Source organism: Sceloporus occidentalis, unplaced genomic scaffold, assembly GCF_023333645.1.
Source record: "Sceloporus occidentalis isolate IW3139 unplaced genomic scaffold, rSceOcc1.0.p SCAF_78, whole genome shotgun sequence".
Classification (NCBI taxonomy): Eukaryota; Metazoa; Chordata; class Lepidosauria; order Squamata; family Phrynosomatidae; genus Sceloporus; species Sceloporus occidentalis.
Window position 1 is genome coordinate 3,073,016 of NW_028317058.1, and position 13,835 is coordinate 3,086,850.

The 13,835-nt window shown below is 44.1% G+C and overlaps 1 protein-coding gene across 4 annotated transcripts in view; it reads right to left on the reverse strand.

The window, feature by feature from the left end:
- LOC149285523 (zinc finger SWIM domain-containing protein 6) overlaps nucleotides 1–13,835 on the reverse strand; it is a 46,528-nt gene that overhangs the window by 19,923 nt on the left and 12,770 nt on the right. For all 4 annotated transcript variants that reach the window (XM_089495248.1, XM_089495246.1, XM_089495247.1 and 1 more), the window contains 2 exons: nucleotides 5,405–5,761; nucleotides 693–841 (listed from right to left, as the gene is read on the reverse strand). In XM_089495248.1, coding sequence (XP_089351374.1) covers nucleotides 693–841; nucleotides 5,405–5,761 — 506 coding nt within the window. The remainder of the gene's footprint in view (nucleotides 1–692; nucleotides 842–5,404; nucleotides 5,762–13,835) is intronic.

Below are 13,835 nucleotides of genomic sequence, written 5' to 3' on the forward strand. Positions count from 1 at the left end.
CAGTTCCACCAACTCTGCTGAATTTAGAACTTACATTTTAGTAACTAAATAAAGAATTACAATTAACTTCCTACGTTTTGTTCCCAGCAATAGGTTTGTTTGCTTAACACACCAGGAACGCAATATCTAGTGCAATTAATTTGTCCAAGTGAAACAGTCGTTTTAATAACTATAATGCTAAGTAAATGAGGGGTCTGTCACGCTTGACACATTCTTTTAAGCCCAGTACCCTGGCCTAGGGCGGCAGATCTCCGTCTTGCTGTGCCGACTCAGCATAGCCTCTATAGACGGCATTAGAGGAGGCTGCGCACCTTTAAGACGTGGTGCACCTTTTAATGCAGAGAAGACACCGACCGTGGAGGGGGCAGCAGGTAAAGAGACCTCTGGTTAAGCCTCCATAATTTACTAGACGTAACCACAACCTGAACAGAGGAAATCAAGGCAAAAAGGACAACTTCATAGGACCAGCCTTCTTACATCTGCAGAAACACCAAAATTCTGTCACCATTACCCATTCGTGCATCAGAACAGAGCTTACAAAGAACACAACACATTTTACTCATCATCGGATATTTTGTTGTATGACATTTCCTACAAACCTTAATGGTGGGAATCGGAAAATAACAAAAAGTGTCAGCTTCCCGTCTGCCAAGAAATCCCGTCTATACCCCGAGGTTGTCACTCTATCATACCTTTGCAAAGAGCAAATTGAGTTGCTTCCCTGATCCGTGATAGCCGCCCTGCGAGAGGAACAACTTCACCTGTTCCTGGACCTGTTCTTCATCCAAGTGCCAGCAGTTTTCGTCATCTATACTGGCACCGGCTGTAGGATCCGGAGCACCTGAACACAAACAAAGTGTTAAAGGTTACGAAAATGCAAACTATTGAGCAGGATTTAACAGTTTTCACACTAGATCAACCTTCAACGGCACAGGACTAAAAAACCTGTGAGTCTTGCCCAGGTATTACACGCAAAGTCCCCACCATGTGGTTAAAGCTGTATAGGTGCAAAGCTGGAGCTCTAATAATGAATTCTCCAAAACCAAATCCAATAAATAACCACAAAGCAAATTGTATGTAAATCTATGGCACGGATTATCATTAATAGGATGGCCTATACGAGAGGAACCCAGCAATGACGACTAACTCTTACGTTTGGTTATTTCTAAAATACACCAACAATGGCTACCAATTGTTTATAGTCACACTATAAATACATAATTCTCAGACAGTCATCCAGGAGAAGTTCAGTTACATTATTTTAAAAAAATAGGCACATTGCTAAAAAAAAACAGAAAACCATATGACTTATTACTGCAATGCCTACAGTAATAGCAGCCTAATGCCCCGAGGCTGATTGAAGGCTCCTCATTACCGGACTAGGCCTTTGTAAACAGTTTCAGCCTTCACTGAGACCAGCTCACACACCGCTGTGGGCTATTCATTGTACAAACGAAGAGGTTCAAAAGGCTGGGACTAGTACCTGACTCCTCTACAAAAGGCTAATACCTCAACTCAGACAGGGAAGAGCGCAGCCCGCCGGGCTGCTTATCTATCTGATCACAATGCGGAGAATATGAAACGCTTCGGTAGAGAAAAAGTCAATACCGAGCCTGATAGCCCAGCGTGCATGTTTCACAATTTACAGTTAAAATACCAGCCCCGTGTAGACACTCCGGTCACTGCCACAAAGTCATGGTAACCAAGCCAGTTGTCCTCCATTCCTCGCTTGACAGGTACGGGCTCAGTATCTTGTAAAACAATTTATAACAAGTTACCAAAACAATTTAAAAACAAAACACGTGACCTGCACAAATCGTAAAAAGACGTACGTTATAATGTTTAATTATGGTGGCTCACAGGGCATGAGTAGGCTGCTGCATCCCATCTTGTCAAGGAGAACACCAAGTGCGATTATGACAAGACCACTGATGGGAGTTGGAATCCACAGAAACTGGAATGCCAATCCCTTATGTAGGGTAATGTAGAAAATGACCCCCCCTTTTTGGCATGTTAACATTTCTTAGGACAAACTGATCAAACCAGAGGTTGGGTCAACAAAGGGTATCTTTGTGAGGACCAGGCTGGTCTTTGTTGGCTGGATTACTGGTGTTTAATACATGCTTAAGTAATGTCGCTACTACACACCTGCGACTGCTAAACATCGTCTTAACCAAATACCTGAGCTCTGAGCTCATGAGCCTCCAGGTAGCCTCCGGACTCCAAACAAAAGAGTCACTGTTTTAACCAAACAAGCAAGTCCTCTCTTCTCTGGCAATTAGGCCATTCCTCCAGCATTTTCAGCTCTCCTTGACTGATAGAGGGTAGTATAGGTTGGATGAAAAAGCCTCACAGGTATATAACACGCGGGGAGCACGTACGTTCTGATTCCTTTCTCACTGGGTTTGTCGCCTTTATTAAATATTGACCGTTGTCAGCAGGGTGATGTAGCGGCCGTGTGATGCGTCCAAGGCTTTATATCTCACAGAAGACAAGACAGGTGCATAAACCTAAAATGCGGGTGAATGGAGGCTCGTAGAGCAGGTCAAGTTGCTCCAACAGAACCAGCTATCCACAATAGATGATAGTTTTTGTTAGATTTTTTTTTAATTGGAACATTTAGAATTTACATGTTTTCCAGAATTAGCACAGCGAGAGTTTACATGTCATCAGCAGCCATAACTCTGTGCTCGACATGGTGACTTTATCTAAAAGCCATATTATCTTGCTGCAACATATACCCAAGCATAAGGATTGTATGGTAAATATTCCCATAAAATACCTATAAATTTCACATTTTCAAAAATGAAAATGGAATAACCAAGGTGTCTAACCAGCTCCCCACGCCAACTTTTTGGGTTGTGAACAGAACTAAGTAAAAAAAAAAAAATTCTCATCACGTCCCGCACAAAATAAATTTTTGCATTTTTTTTTTTCTTTTCTGAAGAGTCTTATTTTATAACAATACGTATTTCTGTTCAGATAAACTAAATTTGTTAATTTCATCATTTCATTAAAGAAAAGCAAAAAATCGGTATTGAGCACAAGGTCACACTCTACAATCCACGTGGGGGTAAATAATGCAAAACTTAAAAATAAATAAAAAAAATACCAACCGAGTATAAAAATATATACTCGGGATCTGTTTTTAACAAAACTAGAAAGGCTTAAAATACTTATTTCATACCAAAGAAAGGCTTCATTGTTTAAGTTAACCCTCTAAGTGGCAGGTGGACATCGAAACCCTAAAAATAATATATTTTCAGGAAGTTAATGGGATCGCTTGCATACATTCGTATCTCATTAAACTGTAGGCTGGGGATACCCATGACCCATAAATAGACTGCCCGGGTACTAGAAACACCTGTGTGCCATGGAAAGGATAAGGGGATTACAACAGAGATCTCATGTGTCTTAACCACATACTGTTCCACTTAACCCTAATTGGGGGTTTCCAAGGAGCATGCATTGGGGGCCATGCTCTACAGGGTGGGCTCACACACCGTGCCAATTACTGCACTGCCTGGAGAATACCGTGATCGCTGCTGCCTACTCACCCATTTAAATCCGCTATTCACACTGGAAAAATTCACCTTTCAGTGTACAATTACAAAAGAAAAGTGAAAGAAAGAAAAGGAAAAGAAGCAACAAGATAATGAGCGAGAGAGAAAGAAAAGAATACGGGTTTTCTATATGTAGGAACCGGGTATGATTTATATGAAAATGTTACGACTTACGTCGTTACTGAAACGTGACAAAGGTTAAAAGAAAACATTCTCCTTGGGATAAGACTCCATGTGAGAATGCTCAGGCATCTTATATATTCAGAATCTGACATGACACAAGTGAATTCATTACGTACAGAGCGGCAAAATATATCTAACGTACCATATAGCCGGACCAACAAATACTGCATATTGATGTACTTTGTGGGTAATTTAGCAGACATTATTTACTAGTAAGAAAAAAGTAAATATCCTCACCACCCCCTGCTTTTGGGGTCATCACGAGGAGGAAAGGTGCACCCAGTAAAATCAATGGCAGCGCCGGCTGTAGCCGACTATCACTATTCCGTTCTTGAGCAATGGTAAGCAGAAGACGTATTCCCAATTCATCAGTGATATATATTATATATATATATGCTACTTATATGAGTAAATGTTTGGAAATAAGGTCATAGTTATCCTTTTGGTTGAGTTTGCATTATCTTGTCTTCCTGGGTCATCGGTGACATCAGAAACGTGTAGATTTGAATATGGGATAGGGCAGCGGCGAGCAGGAGAAGACGTGTGCGATGAAAAACATTTCCTGTACTTATTTTAAGTAGTCTTCAGTAAATGCAAATATGGCTGAGGTTGCGGTTTGAGACTAGAGATTGCGGGTGTTGCCGGCAGACACCGTTCTCGCAGCTGTATTAGGTTTTTTTCTTGGTAAATATTTACGCATCCACCAGCAGCACGTCAGTCACAGAACTACAGAGTGCTACATGGTCTTTGCTCCCCATCATTCTTCTCGAATGACCTCAGATGATGGATCACACTTCCCCGTCGCTGCTGACCAGATCCGCCATTAATTTCCTTGCTGCGCATGCAGTACTTGCCTGCTGGTAGCTAACAAAGGCATTGTATAGAATCAGGAATATACAGTCCAGCGTGGATTTAATGCATCCCAAATCCTCTGCCCTTGACAAATGACAAAGTGATGGGCAGTTAAAAGATCTGTTCTGCGACATATTACAGGCTCCTCTGCCATTAAAGGCGCTCGCACTCATTATGTAACTCCATAGAGTGACAAGCGGGAGCAGTAGAACGCAACATTGGAGGGCACCTTTCAGAAAGGTGAAAAAAGCCTAATGCTTAAAAACAGGCTGAATGTAACACTTCTGTAACCAAATGCAGCACTCAACATGTCATTCCTAGTTACGGCTCAATGCCTTACACCCCTTTCACAAAAATTATTCTTTCAACCACGGAAAACATTTTTGCGTTTTCTCAGGAACACTTAATTGTCGTGAGACACAGAAGCAGACACCTTACACAAAATACTTGTTTCATTTACCTGCGTAAGAACAAATCGGGGTCAAATATTAGATTAGGGATGCGCTGACTAAACTGCTACCTTGTTTAAGCCGTTTGTCCCAGTGAAGTCATAACTGATCCCCTGAGTATGCCTCGTCCCCGTCACACCGTGTACACTGCATATACATATCAAGAGCAGCCCTAGCGAAAGTATCACGCGTGAAGCAAGCAGAAGGAACCTGCCATTGTTGCCATGACGACAGCTCCACATTTTGGAACTTGAGAACCAGACTCACACATCATCATTCTTACGCGACAAGTTGAATGCCATTTTGAGAGTTATGATACGTATCGGGCTGATGTTTCCAAACCGCAGCTCTACTCACCGTGAACTTGATTGATTTCCGAGTTCTGCGATAGAATTTCGTCCGCTAGTTTCTGCGCCGTCGGCAAGACCTCCGTGTGGTGAACGGTGATCAAATACTGTACAAATTTCTGCAGCTGGTCTCTGTTCATTTGAAAGAGGGTCTCTGAAATAGGAAGATGCAGCTTGACCTGGTCCGGCTTGCGGATGCGGTATAGCGAGAGTGCAACGACGTGGGCGCAATAAAAGATGTCTTTGTTTCCACAGCTGCAGGTCACTGAGGTAATCTTGCAACGATCAAAGCTGATGGCCACGTTGCAAACGGTCTCCGGCTCCGACTGCATTGCAGGTTCTGTCACCGTGCCACTCAAATGGAAACCTGTACGAAAAGAGCCAAAAAGGGCACTTTAATAAAACTTCCCAAGAAGAACATATAATGTAGTTATAAAGGCAGCCATGACTATACTCCGAGATCAGGAACGTTCTCTTCGTATTACAAAAAAAGATTCCTCTCCTCCTAGAACCTTAAAGCAAACCTGGACCATATTTACAGAGTATGAAGCTAGTGAACATGCGGACATAGCTTGTAGAGATATACAAACCCACGGGCACGTTAAAGAAAGTGGCAATCGCAGCGCAGAATGGGCCGCTGTAATAACCGCGACCGTACGCGCTGTGTCGCAGGTCATTGTAACACCGTGAAGCTCCGACACCTACACAGGTTCTCATTATTAAACGAAATCTCTGCAAAGTCATCTATTTTTAATAACATGGGGTTTAACTAGTTACTGGACTAATATTCAAGTAAGCAGACAAACCGGGTACAACAATACTGACACAGCTCCAGTGTGCAGGAATATCACGCATCAACTAGGCTTTGGGAAATAAGCAAGAACGTCCAGTAGCCACCCTTCTGCTGCCCAAGAGATACATATGACAACAAGGCAACAGAGCAGGCAACGCGGCTGGCGCAAAAAGGCGACCAGCAGGCACAAATCATCCTCCCACTCCCATTCAACATAACCAGGGGTCACAAAACTCACAGCAAGGTCCCATTAAACGAGCCACATTGACATTCCCACAATACGCCACGGATAACAAGCAGCGGTGCAAGATCACCCACGCATCGTTCAACCAGACATCGCAAACATAACCGCTATTTGCTTCCTACAAAACAATTTACCTGAGTGGCTTTTTTACCGTGTCCACACTGGCCACCGAGTAAACGATTCCCTTTCACGAGTGTTCACATGCCAGAGCTTTACGTGTCAGCAGCATGTGAAACGTATATGTTTTCCAGAAAGAATGAAGTGGTCAGCCTGCTCCACCTACCGCACTTTCACTAATCTATAGAGACCGCAGCATACGTGCAGCAGAGAATCAGCCCGGAGCCGGGGGTCCTACAACCCAGATAGATTACGGCCGGCGCCAGGGCTCCTTCTATAAAGGGGGCCGGGTAAAAATATATTGTATCTGTATATAGAATGTATGAGATGGAGCAAAGCTACACACCAGCACCATAACTTAAAGGACAATCTATGCACGTTAGAATGGTGTAGTAGTGTAAACCTATGGGCTTCACATAATACAAACCGGCCAGAAATGCTTATATATATATATATATAAAAAACAAAAACCTGCTAAAAATTAGTAAAAAAATAAGGTTTACGTAAAAAAAAAACCCTTGGATTTTAGCATTATGAACATTTACAAAATCAGACAGGCACATTGTATATACCCTGTTCCAGTTCAGTGATACAGAAGGTGAGGGCTGCCGAGGGCCGGTCATTTCCTTGCAATAAGATTTTTTGGTGTCTCTCGTATTGGAATAGCGCCGGTTCCTTTAAGAAAAGCTGCTTCTCCGGGGGGCACTCCCTGGTTCTTTATCTCCAGAGGTCAGCTCCATTTCCCAAAGTGTAAATCACAAGCATGTTTCAAATAACAAAAACTTAACACCCGCAAGCAACTGGAAGGAAAGGGATGCACAGGAGACATTCATACGAAGGCAGGAGCAGTCGGTGAAAATGGATCTGCTCCCCGCTGCATGTCTCCGAAGGATTAGAGCTCTTCTCTGTTAGCCGGTGACTGAAAAGCACACTGATATACATCAGATATATATATATATATATATCATACACAGACACAATATATATATATATATATATATATATATATTATATTTTTACCGTAATTGGCCTTTTTACCCCCAAAACAAAGGCTCTGAAATGCCCAGGATTATGTTACATAAAGCTGGGGCCCATATGACATCTGTATACGTGTGACAGCTCGGGAACCCCAGAGACGGCAGAGCTGCTGCCAAGGTCAAGTTTCACCCCATAAAAGAAATACGCATAACAGCGCAAGACGGTCGCGGCACCCCTTAAGTGCCAGGGCACTGAGCGGTACACAGACATCACGCACAACGCGAACTGAAGTGACAAATTACGCGTTCTTACTATTCATTAAGCTGAACGAGGACGTGTTCACATCATGTCACGCAGGAGTCGCAAAACACAACAGAAGGTGATTTGTATAACGTTTTTAGGTGAGAAAGCACCATTTTACTACTACTATACTAATGGGGTTTATCCACTAAATGATAGCTTGTGAGCCTGCCATGCATAATGCATAATTCAATGGGCAAGGAATACGGCATGAAGGGTGGTCTGTGCTCAGGACATCTCTGCGCAGATACAGGAGATGGAATTCTGACACATTTTAATACAAGACACCAAGTCTAAAGTGACAGTAACCACCCCAAGTTATGACAGCGCTACAGATAAAATTATATAAAATGATAGAGACCCCCTTCCCCAACATGAGACAGTTGGGTCGACGGCTCCATACAATCCAAAGACTGGTGAGTGAGGCACAAGGGGGTATCACAGAATCCCACCTAGATGGCATTTTAACCCCCCGAACACCAGAGCAATAAGCAGCTCACGCCATCCCTGCCAATAAATGCGAATACCCCACGGCTCGGCGGCTCTGAATTGCACCTCTCTGCCCGAAACCGCTCCATTCCCGGCCCTCTGCGAGAACACCTGCTTGTTTGTGTGAATCTCTCGTTTGAATACAAAGTAACAGCCAAGCAGCTCTTTATGATTTTCACCCCCTGCGAGTGCGGAAATGGTTCCCCATTAGAAAGCACATTGCTCCACACCACGCTGGGTTTAGAGGCTCGAGCCCCCCTCGCACACCCCGACAGCCTCCCGCTCAGTCTCTCATGGACCATCGGGGCGAAATTAGCGATTCATTACATGCGAAGGAGCAGCAGATTGAAGCAGCTCCTGCTGGGAGAGGCTGCGTCTTTACATGTCGATTCCTGAACAGAAGCAGCTGCTCCCTTTGCTTATATGTATATTTAATGCCGCTGCATAATGGGCAAGATGGTGCGATGCTCCCTGCTTGTTTGTTCAGCTGTAATGTACTCTTGTGTAGAACGGCTTGGAAATGGAGTACTTTGAAAACGAAGACACTTATTAGGCCGCGCATCAACCGCATTCAGCATCATCGCTATGCAATTTAGGGTCATAACCCATATGGCGAAGACGCGGGAAGCTCGCGAGAGACGATCCGACGTTAATGGCAGCTTTTGTCAAATCGAAACTTTTTCTACAACTTTCAGTACATTATTTAGAAATATCAGCCAAAAAAATCCACTAAACACACAGCAAAACCCAAACTGAGCCGAGTATTCGCTGGGGTGACCGTGGCGGCCATCTTTTCCAGGACTTATACTTCACATGTTGCCGACGGGGAAAGTGCTGCCTTGCAGTATGTGGGATGTATAAACCCAAGGAAGGGAATATATTATTTATGCATCTTACATTTTAGCAGAACCCCCCACACCACCTCCCACTGGAGACGTGTTCTGCTGTGCATGCCCACTGCACTGCCCACGCCTGACCGCGCCAGTCCTAGGGGGTCTAACGAGACTCGGCCGATGAAAACACGCCAACAGATCTCACCGGAGTGCGGCTTTGGAGCAAGATGTCGTCTTTAAGGCTTAGGCCATGTGCATTCAACACACTAACGACTGCCGGGAATATTATCTCTTCCTCTAGATTGTCAGCTCTTTTGAGCTCCTTGCCCCCTTGTTTCTGTAAGTCGAACTGTAACGTTATATACTGTTATGTCCTGTTTACCCATTGTACAGCGCTACAGAATATGATGGTGCTATAGAAAAAAATAAAAATAAAAAATAATCTCCCATAACAGACACCAGAATATTTACCATGTGTATATATAGCCAGGAATAGTGAGAGTTGCAGCACTACGACTAACTTCATTAACGACCTCGCGGTAGCGCAATTCATTCGCAAACAGTATTAGCATCTAAAGGGTCATGGATATGGCTGTATTAACCCTAAAGAAAACACTCTTCAGTCAAGGTGGATGGCATTCCATCTGAGGAAGGGACCTCTGAGGTCGCAGAACTTTGTCTTTTTCCATGCAGGCCAATAAAAAGTTATCCACCTCAACCAAGGACTCAAATACGAAGGGTAACACACAGTACTAGGAGACTTAGGCTATTACTCTGGGTATAAATTTCTGTTACATGCGCTGAATTGGAGAAAAGGTAGATTCTCGTCCCAAAAGCAAGGAAATCACAAATAATGCGAAATTGCTAACATTTCACTAAAGTCAAAGCCGATGCCAGTCGAATACGATTTTTAGCTCTCAGCTTAAGAGAAAAACATTGCAAGAGGTCTGTGGCCCCCGGGGGACGGACATAACGTGCTTTAATCTACTCTACTGGAATGTATCGGAGCCAGCGAGCCAAAATTAGCATCCATATCCGGGTGGACAGCTTGTGAGCGGGGAGAGAGCAACGGCTTTATCTAAAATAAAAGAATTCCAGTCCATTCTCCAAGCGCACGTTCCTCCTACACACAGGACACGCGGGCGCGCAAAAGACGCAAGGACAAAACGCACAACAGAATTTCACCAAAATTGACAATACCATTCCTGGCTCTCGAGGTATGTTTGGGGGCCACCAACACATAAAATACCCTGCTTTGTCTGCATTTTGCGCCGTGTGCTGCAGGGGTTCCCACGTCACATATACAGAACACATGGATTAAAGCAGGGCATGGAAAGAAAGGATCGGGACTGCTGCGTGATAGAGTTATGTCCAGCTGTGCTTAAGAATAAGTGCAAGACGAAGGATATTCCATCCTGATGCCCCGGTGAGCCGACTACCAGCGCACGCCGACCGTGAATGACTTTGCCCACCCTCACCGTACGCCCTGCGGCCCTTGGTCCGTATTATCAGAAAGCACAACATCCCATATTCCTCTTAGACAGCCTAGATCAGGGGAGTCCAACATGCGGCCCGCGAGACCTCGAGGTGCGGCCCACGTAAGATCGGCAGCTAGGGCAACCGATCTTACGTACCTCGAGCCCCGCTACTTACCAGTGGGAGTGTCTTTTGTACTGCAAAGAGGAAGCGGAACCCAGCAGATTTCACGTGACATCACATGACTCTGCTCCGGTCCTGCTTCCTCTGTGCAGTACGAGAGAACGCAGAGGTAGGCCGCGCCCTCTGCTGAAGTCTGTGAGCGGCATCGAGGAGCTGCAGTGCAGGTAAGGGGGTGGGGAGGGTGTTTGAATGAGTATGCATGATTGAGGGAATGCATCTGTGAATAAATGAGTATATGAATGAATGAGTGTGTGTGATAGCATGGATGTGTAAGTGCTGGAACCTAGGCATGATGGGACTGTGATTGCTGTTAGCAATCACACTCCTATCATGCCAAGTCAGCCAGTACATGCTGAAACCTAGCTAGCTGCCCCCCTTGTGTATTGATGCTGCCAGCAATATGGGGTCTGCACATCACTTACAGCCACCCTGTACCAGCATGTACTAGCTGACTTGGCATGATAGGAGTGTGATTGCTAACAGCAATCACAGTCCCATCATGCCTAGGTACCAGCATTTACTGGTTGGATATGTAAGTGCTGGAACCTAGGCATGATGGGACTGTGATTGCTGTTAGCAATCACACTCTTATCATGCCAAGTCATATTGCTAATTTTTTTTGTCCAATTGTGGTGTGCTACCTACTTTTATTAAAAATGTCAGTTTTTATTATTATTTTTAAAGGTGGGGGTCATTTTCGGTTTTGGCTAAGTGAATGTTTTGGTCCAGAAGTTTCATTTTGGTGCATACCTAGAATAAATAGAACTATTTCATTTTTAATTATCCTGAATTTGTAGTCACAACACTTTCTAGGCCCAGAAATCAGTGTCATTTACTTTATTTTAATCTGCATATTTTATTAAAGGCCATATTTTCTCAGTGAAAAATGAGTGCGGCCCTCGCACGGATACAATTCTGATGAAGTGGCCCACTGCAGAAAAAACTTGGACACCCCTGGCCTAGATGGACTGAATGGTTCTTATCAGATTCTGTATTTTTTATGCTGAAACAGTCTGTTCTGGTCTTAGATCCAGGAACCATATGCCCATGCATGTTTAGATTCACATTTCCTGATGTTACATATAAACCTCTGACCCTCTAGCTTCAGATTATGGTCTCTTGTTCCAACATTTCTCCTCCTATGAAATAAATTCCCTCCTGTACTTTGTGAAATCTCTATATGTTTAAACGTTTCTATCTTGTCTCTCACCTCCAAGCCATACTTATTGTATAGCTTTGATATAAAACACTCACATACACGGATTAAATTAACTAAACACACGGCCTTATCTTCTATTATTCCTATTAATTTATATGGTGCCATCAGACGCCGTGGCACGGTATAACGGGTACACAGAACATAAGGGGTGCATCGCCTTTCTTTAAGTCCAAATGGGCTTACCATCTAGAATGTCACTCATGGTGTTTAAGGACATTTTCAGCTAAAACGTTCTTAATAAAAATACATTGAGGTTGAAGGGAAATTAAGGGCCAGGCATTTGCAGCTCCCTGTCCTGTACGGTGGGGGAAGGGATAAGAAGAGCAATAAATATATATATATCTACCATGTGAAAAAACATGACCTTGCAGACATGGCGTGTGTGGTCTGCTTCCCTCTGGCAAAATCTAAGTGGAGAGTCTGGGTTTTTAGAAGCCCTTCTCAAGTGAATCCTAGTCCTGTTTACACAAAACACAAGAGGACTGCTGGCATTCAGATCGACGGGATCCCCTCCCCCGACACGCACACTTAAATGAGCTTCCCAGACAAGTATGTGAGAGATAACAAGACATCACTAACCATGGCTTATAGGAACAAGATACTTCTGTTATTACAAGAACCCCCCCCCCCCCCCACGCACCCAATGCCTTTCCATGCATGGCATAGGGGGGCTATTCACTAACACGGCTGGAGAGTTTCCCAAAGGACAAGCCCTTGCATATTTCGCTGTTAGAAGAGCTGAGCTAGGCCAGCATGATGTATAAATCAATCAGCGAGGTGACTTTCAAGACATCGCACCTATTGGAAAATGCTTGATTCAGGGCCCCACAGTTGACCATTTATCATTTAACGTGAAGTCCGTGATATGAAACTGCAACTCTGCTGAATGCTCCCCCTTAAACGACTAAACCTCTCATTTACGTGGGAATATAATGCTCCACCGACTGCATTTCATGAGAATAAAGACTATAATAAACAAATCCCAATCCAACGCTTTGAGGAAACGCGCGTGGAACCCCAGTGTCATTCTGGAAGGTTGATGTGACTAAATCTGATTCTAAGTATATAATATCGGCTAAAAAGAATTGGAAACAATATTAACATAAAACAGCAGTAAGAGACCATAAAACAACAGCAAAAGAAACAAAAGAAATGTTACATTATAATTGCATGTAGCACATTGACATACGTGTAAAGAAGTATGATGTTCAAGGCTTGTGTACATTCAGATTCATGGGCTACTATAGTGAAGTTATGGCGGTTCTACCCGCCTGACCATCCGGGGTACAGACGGCCAGAGAGTGAAAGCCAGAGCCCTCTCTATTCAGAGGAAATCTCCCCAGACGCCTCAATACCAAAGACCCAAAGTAATTAGACGCACTAAAGACCGTTCTGCATCAAGAACCCTTCCGAGTCCAGAGGTCTACTGCGTTACTCAGCTCGGTGTCACTGAAAGGGTTAAACCACCACCGCTAGAGAGTAATTCTAGGGGAGCAGCTCCAAGCTACATTAAATGTCGGCCTCGGCAAAGAAAACCACAGGCTTTCTCTATTTAGAAATGAAGAAACACAAGAGCCAGGCAGAAAAAGCAACCCTACACCGGACACAACACACAAACGTCCCGATGGCGTCACATGCCAGCCCTCCGCTCCAAACTCGGGGGGGTGTCTCTTCTTTCAAGTCTGTTGGCAACATCTGCCTTTTCAATTTGTAACCATTTGGGCATCTTAGTGCACGAGGGGTTAAATAACTCCTACAGTAAGGAGAGAAGCGAGAGGCAGGTGGCCTCCTAGAAGAACGGTGACGGCA